Source organism: Salmo salar, chromosome 06 (assembly GCF_965601325.2).
Source record: "Salmo salar chromosome 06, fSalSal1, whole genome shotgun sequence".
Lineage (NCBI taxonomy): Eukaryota > Metazoa > Chordata > Actinopteri > Salmoniformes > Salmonidae > Salmo > Salmo salar.
Window position 1 is genome coordinate 32,150,268 of NC_138296.1, and position 14,641 is coordinate 32,164,908.

Below are 14,641 nucleotides of genomic sequence, written 5' to 3' on the forward strand. Positions count from 1 at the left end.
ACAAATCACATTGCCATGTTAATATACTGGCTGGCAGCCCTCCAGCTGATCAGCAGCCTGATGTGGACTGTCTATGGATGGGCAGCGGTGGGCCTGACTGCCTGTCCAGAGAGAGAGGGAGAAAATGGGGCAGGTGCTTCGGTGCAGCAAAGGCCAATTGCAGGATAGAGGGCAGGGCTGGTCAGGGGGAGGGTATCAAAACCAGAATCGTATTTAAGGCGTGGGCAAACACTGGAGCTGTCTACTTGTGCTGTGCCCCTGTCCAGCCGGACAGTTTCTCTCTCTCTCTCCTTGTCTGTCTGTCTGTCTGCCTGTTTTTCTCTCTGCCGGACCAGGTCTCCTCCACCATGCTGGTAAAAGCGTTCCTTCAGACCTCGCTGGTCCTATGGCTGGCACAGCACACCCTACAAGGAGGTAAGAGACATAACCAAGATAGAATGGCTGATGGAAGAGGGATGAGAGGGAATATGACAGAATATGAGAGAAAGTGATAACGTTGTCTAAAGGATATAGATCCCAGGTGAGAGAAGAGAGAGAGATAAGAAGTCAGGCCCACATGTGTGTGAGGATTGGGAAGGATAGAAAGAGAGATTAAGACATGCCACCATAATTTCTTAAATTGTAGAGTTGGCACATCAGAAATGTTATTTTTAATTAATACTTAGAATTAATGTTGGAGTAGTTTCAAGACTGTCTTTGTAGAACATTATTATAATAGCAATCAGACGCATTACATTGTGTTGTGAAACACTGTACAGTAGGTGTCAGCACAGGACTGCTTGTTACCACCTTAAATCTTCACTGGTGCTTGCTTAGTGCACAACAGTGTAAATTGGACTTAAATGTTTAAATGTTAATTATTTATTAGTATATAGTAGTTTCCGAAGATATTGTATTGTTCTGTAAATTATGGATTTGCGTGTTTCTCAACTTTAAAAAATAAGAATATTTAACAATTGATTTGATTACTTAAATGGTTATGCATGTATAATATTCATATTATATTCATATATAAAACGTTAACTATTTTTATTATTGTTGGATGTGTTGCATTGTGGTCCACATTTAGTTACCTATTACGCACAACTTGCAACTTCCATAAAAAACTTGCCAATTTGAATTGTCCAAATTAAATAGAAATAACATTTGAATTAAAAGACATGTTTAATATAACATTAATTCCCTAGTTGTGAAATTCCTTTGACACATGTAGTCAAATTCTCTTCTAAAGAAAGAAGCTCTAAAATTCACAGAGAAAATCTGGAAATAATTGCCAGCATAATTTCTTTAATTGAATAGTTGGGGATAAAATGAAAACAATTTAAAATTGTATAGAACATTTGAACAATTCAGAGTAACTACTTGGTTTTAAACCCTGACAACATGCATTTCATGTTTCTGGTGACTTTATCTGAGAGGTCTGGAAGGCCAGTCAACATACAGATGTAGGATCTTTATTTGAGTCAGCTTGCAACAGCAGGAAAATAATCCTGCAACAACAGGAAATGTGAATTATTATGTGGATTATAATTAATTGATATTTTCCTGGGAAAATCAAGTCTGAAATTTCAAAGTGGAAATTACAAACCTCAAATACACTACAAGTTTCACATTTCATGCATTGCAGGACATTCTCCTGCAACATGGGGATCCAATTAAGATCCTACACCTCTACATCTGAGTGACAGATAGCTGTAGACATGTTGCTAAACTATCAGGAATCAACTTGGATATCATGCTCAGATATCTCTGTAAAACCGCCCAACTGACATTTATGTGTCAAATTTCCAATGACCGTGTCAGATCAGGGAAAAAAAATGGGCCTACGTGGTCCTTGCTGCCTGGATCTCAGTGAAATGGACCTGCTCCAAGTCTGGTGACCCCGCTAAGCCTCTGTAGTTTCATCTCGTCTGATTGCTTTGAATCAAAGCATGGGAAGGTGAGGTGGCAGCAGCGGTCCAAATTTGACAACCTGTTGTGAAAGAAGCCTTTACAACCTGCACACAGTCCCTCCTTTTTGTCTGTCTCTCCACTCCATCAATGGAGATGTCTGTTTCTCTTCCCTCAAGCTGCCCAGTTGGAGCTGAGTTTGCATGGGATGGGAGTGAGATGTACACTACTCATCATCCGATGACATCATTTAATATTTAATCAGCTGTAGTGTTTCAAATGCTTACGTTATGGATGGTGGAACACTGGCACTGGCCAACAGGAAATGATGAAGGCCTTCATCTTTCTCCAAACCACAGCATAGCAGCATAGCATACTTCATAAAGTGATTTGCAATTCTGTTTTTCGTCTCTATTAGGAGTGAAACCTCAAAGTGCCGGTATGGGGAAAATGCTACCCAGGGGTAAGTGCAATTATTAGTCTCTGTATGTCTGTCTGTCTCCCCCACCCCCACATCTCTCTCTCTCTCTCTCTCTCTCTCTCTCTCTCTCTCTCTCTCTCTCTCTCTCTCTCTCTCTCTCTCTCTCTCTCTCTCTCTCTCTCTGGGTGCAGGGATGAGAGGTGTAAAAGCTGGAGGTCAGTGGAACTTCCACCAACATTTCTGAACCGCTAACAGATTCTGTCTTATCTCAAGACTGCACTCAATTGACCCGTCTTGAGCATGGTCTAAACTAATTTGCTCAACTAAATATAGCTTCAGATTAAGTTGTCTGGCATTTTTAGAATTAATTAAAAACTGAAAGTGGTGCAATCGTCAATGAGAAATCTGACTGAGATTCTGTCTTGCAATGCTCATCCTCCTTGCTAATGATTTAATATAGACTCATATGATACAACGTTTAGAGTTTTTTCCCACCATAGAGAAACATGCTCCGCTATGGTGCTCACTGACCACTGATGTCTCATATCTCCCTGTGGTGTCTTGTTGTGGTCTTCCAGGGGCTGGTGCTCTTGGGATACAGGGAGGCTACGGAGCCAAGCCCGCCAAAACCGGAGGAGCTGGGGGTAATATTGATTGCCATATTTATATTTTTAGTGCTGCCAATCATCATTCATAATTTAATTTATGTACCATCATGACCTGTCTTTCTAATGAATCACAGGTGGTCATTATCCAGGGGGGGCTCAGCAGCTTGGAGGAGGTGAGTTTCTCAAAGATAGAGCTAAACCATGTACACTGAGTTGACTGTACCAAACATTAGGATCCCCCCCCCCTCAGAACAGCCTCAATTCGCCTGGACATGGACTCTACAAGGTGTTCAAAGCGTTCCACAGGGATGCTGCCCATGTTGACTCCAATGTTTCCCACAGTTTTGTCAAGTTGGCTGGATGTCCTTTGGGTGGTGGACCATTCCTGATACACACGGGAAACTGTTGAGCGTGTAAAACCCAGCAGCGCTGCAGTTCTTGACACAAATCGGTGAGCCTGGCACCTACTACCATACCCTGTTCAAAAGGCACTTAAATCTTTTGTCTTGCCCATTCACCCTCTGAAAGGCACACATACACAATCCATGTCTCAAGGCTTAAAAATCATTATTTAACCTGAGGCCCCTTCATCTACACTGATTGAAGTGACTTTAACAAGTGACATCAATAAGGGATCATAGACAGACCAGGTGAATCCAGGTAAAGGCTGTGTCAGGTGTTCTTAATGTTTTGTATTCTCAGTCTAAATATTCTCTGTTTGATTCAGCTTGTGTTTATCTACTCTGTTTAATGTGTTATTTGTGTGTATCAATATGTGACATGTCTCCACTGTCTTTCCCAAAGGGGGATACAGAGGCCCAGGAGGGGCCGGGGGTAGGGGGGGATATGGTAACGGAGGCCAGGGAGGCTATGGTAATGTCTACTACTTTACTTAACAAACAGTCTCTGAACAAGGCTTGTTAAGATGAAATGCCTTAGTAACTGAGATTTACATGAAATCCACAATGGCTATATGCCAAAAATGTCTAACTCTTGCAGCAGTTTTCCTTGTTGATTTAAATATTCATTCATTTATTTTAATAAATGTCTACATAATATGACTTCTTCCCATTTGTCTGATTGTAGGTGCTGGTCTGGGAGCAGGAAATGGCCAAGGAATGGGGACGGGAGCCGGACTGGGCTCACAGGGTGGGAAACCACGTGGAGGTGGAGGTGAGTGAGACATTCAGGACAAGAGATGTTTTATTCCAAAGTTTGTACTAACAATGCTGAGTAAACATCATCTGTCTGTGTGTCTGTGTTTGTCAGGATACGGTGGTAATGGCTATGGCACACAGCCAGGTACGTGTTTGTTCTGTTACCTGGTATTTGTTCGTATAGAACACACAATATTTAAGATCCTTAAGTCCGTCTCCTCTGTCTCTGTCTGTTGGATCTAATCATAGTTAAGTTGAATTTGTGCCATTGTCTGTGAGTGCAGATTGGTTCTCATCTAATAAACCAGAATGTGACCTTGGAATATAATAATAAAAACTCCAGCGGTGGTGATTTAAGCTTTTTGTGGTTATGTGGTTAAATGACATGATGTAAGAGTTATGTGTTGCATGTCCTTTGACCTTGCTACTTGTCTTGTTGCTAGGTTATGGGGCTGGAGCTGTAGCCAGAGGCTATCCACGACCAGGTAAGCAGCCAATCCCTGCTGGCCTGAACGATCTAAAGGCCAATACTATGGTCTACTATTTTACAAGCCAGGGTTCATATCTTTTACAGCTCACACCTCAAGCACTTAATTCATTGAACAAACTGTCAATCCCAATCAATAAATCAGTGGGCATTTCCATATCACGCACCTTACAAATTGTCATCTGCATACTGTACGCTGTACAGTGTACATTAGCCAGCCGGGTCCTACATAGACAGCAAGCATCTGTAAACTGGCTTTACAGATGTAGGATCTTCATTTGCAAAATTTGAGTTTTAAAAAGATTTTCCACTTTGAAATTTCAGACTTAATTTGCCCTAATGAAAAATGTATCAACCCTTACATAAATGTCCATTAAACTGACTGGTTTTGTTGGGGATTTTTTAATAATGTTACTTAGATTGATGCACAGGTGCGTCAATTTACTCTTAAAGATGAATTCTAATCCACATAATAATTCACATTTCCTGTCGCAGTAGGATTATTTTCCTGCTGTAGCAAACTGGCTGAAATTAAGATCCTACATCTGTACAAGCAAAGTGGTTGATTGCTGCAAAGCCTCTGTACCTCATACCCTGCATGTGGAGTTTGATCATTCCATTTGACAGTGCCCCTTTGCAAACATTAGGTGCTGGAGCTGGGTATCCCAATGGACAGGGATCTAAGGGACCAAAACCGGGTAAACTTTCCAATCCTGCTGTGTCCGTCCGTGTCCGTCCGTGTCCGCATTCATGTTGGTTTGTTTTTACCTGCGTTTTTCAGTTTGTGCCTTCATGTCTGCTCTTCGTGTTGCCGTTTTCAATCTCTTCTGTGTAATCAGTATTTATGCCTTTTGCTGATTCAGTCAGACATGGTGTAAATGCATGTTGTTTGCTCAGTGCATTAACAGGTGTCTATCTACTTACCATCAATGGTTGTCTTTATTGTTCGGCTGCCAAATTCTTTCAAATGGGCAGCCATATATATTTAGTTGTGGTGTGATTGGAATTGTGTTAGTGGTGAAGTATGTAAGTGGGTGTGTCCGTGTATGGTTATGTTTGTGGATCAGAGCATCGTATCTGCATGAGTCCGTCAAATAGTCGCCAGTGTTGAGTAATCACTATTGTGGTCTTCAGGATATGGTGCAGGAGCTGGAGTGCCCAATGGACAGGGTGCTAAACCCAATGGTAAACATCTGCTACCCTGTGTGTTTGTCTGTCTATGTGTGTCTTTGTTCCAGTTTCTATAAAGGTGCATGTTGCATGTAGACACATTATGCCACAATCATGATATTGATTGTGTAAGTTCACATACTGTCTACATATGGTGTAGGTATCATTTTCAGTCATAGTTTTGTTTGAATGCTATTGAGACACCACGCCAATATCTATTGCCATGTGTGGATCACAGCCCCTGTCAGCATGTTGTGGTTGTGGGTTTTGTTCCTAACTTTGTATAGGGATTTGGGTTTTTCTAACAGCATGTGTTTGTCCTGGGTCTTCTTGACCAATCACTAGAAAGTGACTCCTAACGATGATCAAAATATTATATTTTCAATATGATATTTGAAATCACATTGTCATATAGAATGATAGATTCATTTTGGGGTTCAGACTCCAGTCTTTTTATTGGTTGGTTTTTGGGTGAATCTTGTTGAATGAGCACTGTTGTGGTCTCCAGGGTATGCTGCAGGATCTGGAGGAGTTCCTACTGGACAGGGTGCTAAACCATCCAAACAGGGTAAACCTCGCGTTCCTTGTTTTCATGTCATCTCTTTATAATAATTAGTCTAGAACTTAAGATTTTATACGTGCACCTGGTGGCCTTTCCTTCTTCTCTGATCTGGTTCTCTATACTTACTAAGTGCTTTCGAGGTTTCAGCGTCAGTGCTCGAGCCGCTGGTATATCCAATGGGCTTACGGTTTGACATGTGGATGTTTTGTGAGTCTTGTGGATGTTTTCTTTTTTTTACATTTTACCTTTATTTAACTATGCAAGTCAGTTAAGAACAAATTCAGATTTTCAATGACGGCCTAGGAACAGTGGGTTAACTGCCTTGTTCAGGGGCAGAACGACAGATTTTTACCTTGTCAGCTCGGGGATTTGATTTGGCAACCTTCCGGTTACTAGTCCAATGCTCTAACCACTAGGCCCCTGCCGCTAAGATTCTTGTGTAATTGTTCCTGTAAATGATCTCCGGCTTGTCCGTCAAGTCTGTGTCTTCTGCATTTTCGTTTCTCACTGTCCATCAGGTGGATTTGTCACCCACTGATGTTGACTGTTGTGAGTCTTCGTCTATAAATGTCTCATGGAGACTGGTCTTGGTGTGTGCCATTGAAGTTTTAGAGTTTTTGATGGCAATGCTTTGTTAGGTGTGTGACCTCCATGTGGGCGTGTGTTTATGCCAGTGGATGCCCTCAGAGTATATTTTCACGTTAGTCTATTTTGCGTCTGTTGTTTCACTTGTGGCTTTTGTTGTCATCTGTTGTTGTTTGTCTTAGTCTGTGTCTTAATACGGCTGATGATGTGTCCTTTAACCTAGGCCCATCGTTAATCTCGGACGATCGCCCCTCATCTTGTCAGTGTTGTGTGTCTTTTTTCTGTCACGCTGTCCTATATGTAGTCTGTCAGGGGATGGTTGTTTGGTATTGAGTGCTGAGTGACCTGGAGAAAGAGGCCCATGAAGTGTCATTTGGAAGATTTGTACTACTGTTTAAGTTGCTGTTTCAAAGTGTGTTCAAGTACAATAAATCAACCCCGTGGATATACCTTGTGGCTGGGTGAAGACATTTGTAGTCATAGAACCAGAAACTGTGGTTGTAGAGACAAAACTTTAGAGATTAGTTTTATGTTTACATTAAGCAACAGAATTGGCCTATACGACCTGCAATTCAATGGATCTTTATATCAACAACAAATAAAAGGGCAATCTCTACTTCACCAGAGTCAGATTAACTTGTGGTTAAAAATGTATGTCTCTGTGTCCAGTATGAAGGACGTTAGAGGTATAAAGGAAGAATGCTAGCTGATCTCGAAGACTTCCAGTCTTTTCGCTAATGCTAGTTTACATTGACTCGCAAAACTACCTCTAACTTCCTTCATACTGGACGCAGACATAAAAATGGTATCCACGAGTTCATCTGACTCTGGAGAAGTAGATAAAGTCCTGAAATCTATACCTTTAAGGCTTGTCTCAGTTTTTGCAGTAAAAAAGAAAAACGTGAAAAACTTTTTCTAACAAAAAAGATCTGTAAATGCCAATAGTTAATTATTGTGAAAGTCTTCTGCCCTCAGCCATTAGTGTGCCAATGGGATATGCATACGATCTGAGCCTTCTCCAGGTCCCAAAGAATTCAATAGTGAATGGTGACAAGCTTTTTTCTGCCAGGTGCCTCTGCGGGAGGTTTGGGAGGTGCTGGAAAGGGTAATAAGGGTGAAGGTCTAGTGGCACAGGATTTAACAGGAGCAAAAAGCCAAGGACCTGCTGCATTGCTAGATGTGAAGGGGCCCAAAAGCCCTTATCCTGTTGTTCTTCAAGCACAGGGAGCCAAAAGCTATGGACCTGCAGCTCCACTGGGAAAGGAGGCCAAGAGTTCTGGTCCCGTAGCTCAGCAGACACAGGGGGCCAAAGGTTTTGGACCGGCAGCTCCAAATGGCAAAGGGGTCAAAAGTTCTGGTCCTGTGGCATCCCATACACAGGGGGCTAAAAGCCTAGGACCTCAGATACCCATTAGGAAAGAGGCCAAAAGTCTTGGTCCTGCGGCACCAGAAGCACAGGTCCAGTAGCTCAGCAGCCACAGGGCTCCGAAGGTGTTGGTTCTGTGGTCCCAGAGTCACAGGCGGCTAAAAGTCTAGAACCTCAGGTGCCTGTTGGGAAAGAGGGCAAAAGTATTGGTCCTGTAGCACAGGGAGCCAAAACTATAGACCTACGATACCAGATGGACAGGGAGCCTAAAACTATAGACCTACGATACCAGATGGACAGGGAGCCAAAAACTATAGACCTACGATACCAGATGGACAGGGAGCCAAGAACTATAGACCTACGATACCAGATGGACGGGGAGACAAACACTATAGACCTACGATACCAGATGGACAGGGAGCCAAACACTATAGACCTACGATACCAGATGGACAGGGAGCCAAACACTATAGACCTACGATACCAGATGGACAGGGAGCCAAACACTATAGACCTACGATACCAGATGGACAGGGAGCCAAAAACTATAGACCTACGATACCAGATGGACAGGGAGCCAAAAACTATAGACCTATGATACCAGATGGACAGGGAGCCAAACACTATAGACCTACGATACCAGATGGACCGGGAGCCAAACATTTTGGCCCTGTTGCAATAGAAGGGCAGGCATCTAAAAGCTATGTACCTGCTGGACAAGGTGCAAAAGGCCCTTCTGCTGGGGTGCCAGACTGGACAGGGTCCAAAGGTCTGGGCCCTGTAGGAGGACAGTCTACTAAAAGTGTGAGTCCTCTGGCTCCTGGAACAAAAAGTATTGGTTGCCCGGTACTGGACAGAAAGTCTATCCAATCTGCAAACAAGGGTAAAGTGTTCATTTCTTTATCTCTGCATTTCTTACTGTGTTCATCTCATGACTTTCGTGTCTGATGTTAAAGTGATGTCTCAGTCTGGGGCTCGCTAGACTCCTCTTCGCCTGCTGTTGTTTGTTTTCAGTCATTCCATTGTAAATTGTCCACTGGGATACATATCATCTTCCTGTTGTTTGTCCATGGTTTCCCTCCAAAAGTGTTTGTGAATGTTGCTCTTCATCTAATTACAATGTTTTTATCTTAAAATGTGTCTCAATCAGTGACTAACTCCAGGTGTTCATAGAAACCTGTCTTTATTATGTGCATATCAGCTGTCTGAGGTTGCTAATGAATTTGATGTGGCGTTTTTTTCAAGTGTTATTCTTAACATGTTATCTATGTTGTCTCTCCAGCGTCTTTGTCATCCAATGTCTTTAACAATCTTCATATGTGATGATTTGAGCGTGTACACTTCACTTACGCCTCAATTGAGTTCTCATTTACATTAACAGCCTTGATTTATCAGAATGAGTCATTTTTGATTTTAATATCAACTTTAAAATCATGTTATATAATATAATAATATATAATCATCACATAATATTGTCAGCAGCATACCACCCTGCATCCCACTGCTGGCTTGCTTCTGAAGCTATGTAGGGTTGGTCCTGGTCAGTCCCTGGATGGGAGACCTGATGCTGCTGGAAGTGCTGTTGGAGGGCCAGTAGGAGGTACTCTTTCCTCTGGCCTAAAAAATGCCCCAGGACACTGCCCTGTGTAGGGTACTGTCTTTTGGATGGGACGTTAAACGGGTGTCCTGACTCTCTGAGGTCATTAAAGATCCAATTGCACTTATCGTAAGAGTAAACCCCAGTGTCCTGGCTAAATTCCCAATCTGGCCCTCATACCATCACAGCCACCTAATCATCCCCAGCTTACAATTGGCTCATTCATCTCTCTCCCCTGAAAACTATTCCCCAGGTTGTTGCTGTAAATGAGAATGTGTTCTCAGTCAACTTACATGGTAAAATAAAAATAAATAAAAAATATATCCAGATTGGAAAACCATTTCCTTCAGTTGTGACAAAAAACTTGAAATGACCTTCAATTAACATTTACTTGACTTCTTAGCTGAACATGTTGATGTGTGATGTGAGTGTGATGTTGGAGCAGAGCAACCTATTGAACAGGGTGCTAAAGGCAACCGTGTGTTTGCCTGTCGTCCCGTCTGTAGCTCAGTGTGTGTGATCCTGTCTGTGTCTGTGCCCTGGTGTCTGTTCTATGTATCAGTGTTGCGCCACAGAGGACGGCTTGGTTCATTCAAAACTCTGACTTACATGCTAATCCGAATTCATCCCCCCGACTCTGACAGTCTAAATATAGAGTCTCTGCTACATCCTCAGTTTAGCTTCCGTTTAGAGTGAGTGTCACAGTTTAATAGTGAACACTGCTTGTTGCATGCTGGGGTGTTCAATATGCTGGGTCATATTGGGTTACTGAAGTATATGTATGGTTCATATTAGTTGCAGTACAAGTGTCGCTAAGACAGCATGCCCATGACTAACGTACAGATTCAACAACTTGTCAATATGTTAGCTTTTATGTCACGTGTTTGGTCTGTTTTTATATATTTTTGTACCTAATGAGTCATTGTTGTGGTCTTCAGGATATGGTGCAGGAGCTGGAGTGCCCAATGGACAGGGTGCTAAGCCCAATGGTAAACATCTGCTACTCTATCTCTGTGTGTCTGTCTCTGTCAAAAGTTTAAACTCTAACAGCAGGAAGATATGACGTTACAGTAAATATATTACAATCAGATAGCTGCTGTGTACCCTGTTTTAGGTTGTGTTGAATAACCAGTATTATGGTCTCTAGGAAGTGGTCCAGGATGTAGAGTGCCCAATGGTCAGGGTGCTAAACCTAAACCCCATATTGAACCTCTGCTACTCTGTCTGTTGTTACTCGGTCTGTTGTTACTCTGTCTGTTGTTACTCTGTCTGTTGTTTCGCTGTCTGTTGTTACTCTGTTGTTACTCTGTCTGTTGTTTCTCTGTTGTTACTCTGTCTGTTGTTTCTCTGTCTGTTGTTACTCTGTCTGTTGTTTCTCTGTCTGTTGTTACTCTGTCTGTTGTTTCTCTGTCTGTTGTTTCTCTGTTGTTTCTCTGTCTGTTGTTTCTCTGTCTGTTGTTACTCTGTCTGTTGTTACTCTGTCTGTTGTTACTCTGTCTGTTGTTTCTCTGTCTGTTGTTACTCTGTCTGTTGTTACTCTGTCTGTTGTTACTCCGTCTGTTGTTACTCTGTCTGTTGTTACTCTGTCTGTTGTTTCTCTGTCTGTTGTTTCTCTGTTGTTTCTCTGTCTGTTGTTTCTCTGTCTGTTGTTTCTCTGTCTGTTGTTACTCTGTCTGTTGTTACTCTGTTGTTACTCTGTCTGTTGTTTCTCTGTCTGTTGTTACTCTGTCTGTTGTTACTCTGTTGTTTCTCTGTCTGTTGTTACTCTGTCTGTTGTTTCTCTGTCTGTTGTTACTCTGTTGTTACTCTGTCTGTTGTTTCTCTGTTGTTACTCTGTCTGTTGTTACTCTGTCTGTTGTTACTCTGTCTGTTGTTTCTCTGTCTGTTGTTACTCTGTCTGTTGTTACTCTGTCTGTTGTTACTCTGTCTGTTGTTTCTCTGTCTGTTGTTTCTCTGTCTGTTGTTACTCTGTCTGTTGTTTCTCTGTTGTTACTCTGTCAGTTGTTACTCTGTCTGTTGTTACTCTGTCTGTTGTTTCTCTGTCTGTTGTTACTCTGTTGTTACTCTGTCTGTTGTTTCTCTGTTGTTACTCTGTCAGTTGTTACTCTGTCTGTTGTTACTCTGTCTGTTGTTACTCTGTCTGTTGTTTCTCTGTCGTCACTCTGTCTGTTGTTTCTCTGTCTGTTGTTACTCTGTCTGTTGTTACTCTGTCTGTTGTTTCTCTGTCTGTTGTTTCTCTGTCTGTTGTTACTCTGTCAGTTGTTACACTGTCTGTTGTTACTCTGTCTGTTGTTTCTCTGTCAGTTGTTACTCTGTCGGTTGTTACTCTGTCTGTTGTTTCTCTGTCGTCACTCTGTCTGTTGTTACTCTGTCTGTTGTTTCTCTGTCTGTTGTTACTCGGTCTGTTGTTACTCTGTTGTTACTCTGTCGGTTGTTACTCTGTCTGTTGTTTCTCTGTCGTCACTCTGTCTGTTGTTTCTCTGTCTGTTGTTTCTCTGTCTGTTGTTTCTCCGTCTGTTGTTACTCTGTCTGTTGTTACTCTGTCTGTTGTTACTCTGTCTGTTGTTTCTCTGTCTGTTGTTACTCGGTCAGTTGTTACTCTGTTGTTACTCTGTCTGTTGTTTCTCTGTCTGTTGTTACTCTGTCTGTTGTTTCTCTGTCGGTTGTTACTCGGTCTGTTGTTACTCTGTCTGTTGTTTCTCTGTCTGTTGTTACTCTGTCTGTTGTTTCTCTGTCGGTTGTTACTCTGTCTGTTGTTTCTCTGTCGGTTGTTACTCTGTCTGTTGTTACTCTGTCTGTTGTTTCTCTGTCGGTTGTTACTCGGTCTGTTGTTTCTCTGTCTGTTGTTTCTCTGTCGGTTGTTTCTCTGTCTGTTGTTTCTCTGTCTGTTGTTTCTCTGTCTGTTGTTTCTCTGTCTGTTGTTTCTCTGTCTGTTGTTACTCTGTCTGTTGTTTCTCTGTCTGTTGTGTCTCTGTCTGTTGTTTCTCTGTCTGTTGTTTCTCTGTCTGTTGTTTCTCTGTCTGATGTTACTCTGTCTGTTGTTTCTCTGTCGGTTGTTACTCTGTCTGTTGTTACTCGGTTTGTTGTTACTCTGTCTGTTGTTTCTTTGTCGTTTGTTACTCTGTCTGTTGTTTCTCTGTCTGTTGTTTCTCTGTTGTTACTCTGTCTGTTGTTTCTCTGTCTGTTGTTTCTCTGTCTGTTGTTTCTCTGTCTGTTGTTTCTCTGTCGGTTGTTACTCGGTCTGTTGTTACTCTGTTGTTACTCTGTCTGTTGTTTCTCTGTCTGTTGTTTCTCTATCGGTTGTATCTCGGTCTGTTGTTACTCTGTTGTTACTCTGTCTGTTGTTTCTCTGTCTGTCTGCTACGTACAGTATTGCATGATGCTGGTATTTCTGGATGATATTGCCCTTCTGACAAATATCACTATCTAGTGTTTGGATATCAGCTGGTGAACTGCTATAAGTACACTGTTGCTGTACATTTTGACTGGATGCCTAACTTCCCTATTGAAATTGTTTTATTGTTGCTTTTGTGGTATTTGATGCAGTTTTACGCAGTGTTCAGACATGCCTTCTTTAAACGGTATGCGGTGCTTACTAACCAGTGTTGTGGTTTTCAGGATATGGTCCAGTTACTGGTGTTCCTAATGGTGCTAAACCCAGTGGTCCTAAACCCAGTGGTGCTATACCCAGGGGTGCTAAACCCAGTGGTGCTAAACCCAGTGGTGCTATACCCAGTGGTGTTAAACCCAGTGGTGCTATACCCAGTGGTGCTATACCCAGTGGTGCTATACCCAGTGGTGCTAAACCCAGTGGTGCTATACCCAGTGGTGCTATACCCAGTGGTGCTAAACCCAGTGGTAAACCTCTAATACCATCACTAAATGTCAGCCTCTATCTCTATTTCTCTATTGCTGTATCTTTCATTACTTGTGACAGAACTCAATGGTCATTGATCATATCTACAGAGATAACCATTGTTGAGTAACCATTGTTGAGTAACCAGTGTTGAGTAACCAGTGTTGAGTAACCAGTGTTGAGTAACAGTTGTTGTGGTCTTCAGGATATGGTCCAGGAGCTGGAGCTCCCAAAGGTCAGGGAGCCAAAGGCAATGGTAAACCTCTGATACCTTGTATGTGTCTACGTCCGTCTTCACTGTTTGTCTTTCTATCTCAAAGTTGAGGTTGAGCTTTCTGGTGCATGTTGTGTGGTAATTCCAAAGTTTGTAGCATATTATTCATGCATGTCTGTGTTGTATGGTACTCTATCTTTAGAACAAAATTGGTGATATGCTCCTGAACACAACCAACTAGTGTTCAAATCAAAATTGTATTTGTCACGTGCTTCGTAAACTAGAGGTGTAGACTAAGAATGAAATGCTTACTTACGGGCCCTTCCCAACAATGAAGAGAGAGACAAATATAAAAATAATAACAAGGATTAAAAACACTATGAGTAACGATAACTTGGCCGTATACACAGGGTACCAGTACCGAGTTGGTGTGCAGGTGTCCGGGGTGACTAGGCGACAGAACAGATAATAAACTGTAACAGAAGCATATGTGATGAGTCAAAAGAGTTGGTGCAAAAAGGGTCAATACAGATAACCCAAAGCTACACAGACTAACTATTTACCTAACTATTTAGCAGTCTTAAGGCTTGGGGGTAGAAGCTGTTCAGGGTCCCGTTGGTTCCAGACTTGGTGCATTGGTACCGATTGCCATGCAGTAGCAGAGAGAACAGTCTATGACTAGGGTGGCTGGCGTCTGACCATTGTTATGGTCTTCCTCTGACACCGCT

General features: G+C 42.2%; 1 protein-coding gene across 34 annotated transcripts in view; it reads left to right on the plus strand.

Annotated features, from left to right (window-relative positions):
• The first annotated feature begins 222 nt into the window (after positions 1-222).
• Positions 223-14,641, plus strand: part of LOC106606883 (uncharacterized) — a 30,975-nt gene continuing 16,556 nt past the window's right edge. For 13 of the 34 annotated variants that reach the window (XM_045720163.2, XM_082976463.1, XM_082976462.1 and 10 more), the window contains exons 1-13: positions 224-414; positions 2,309-2,353; positions 2,890-2,955; positions 3,054-3,092; positions 3,724-3,792; positions 4,006-4,092; positions 4,189-4,221; positions 4,520-4,561; positions 5,211-5,261; positions 5,698-5,748; positions 6,242-6,301; positions 10,782-10,832; positions 13,905-13,955. In XM_045720163.2, the coding sequence (XP_045576119.2) occupies positions 348-414; positions 2,309-2,353; positions 2,890-2,955; positions 3,054-3,092; positions 3,724-3,792; positions 4,006-4,092; positions 4,189-4,221; positions 4,520-4,561; positions 5,211-5,261; positions 5,698-5,748; positions 6,242-6,301; positions 10,782-10,832; positions 13,905-13,955 (712 nt within the window). In that variant the 5' untranslated portion in view covers positions 224-347. Of the gene's footprint in view, positions 415-2,308; positions 2,354-2,889; positions 2,956-3,053; positions 3,093-3,723; positions 3,793-4,005; positions 4,093-4,188; positions 4,222-4,519; positions 4,562-5,210; positions 5,262-5,697; positions 5,749-6,241; positions 6,302-10,781; positions 10,833-13,904; positions 13,956-14,641 lie in introns of those variants that run through there. The other 21 variants (XM_082976467.1, XM_082976472.1, XM_082976482.1 and 18 more) reach the window with 17 other exon arrangements.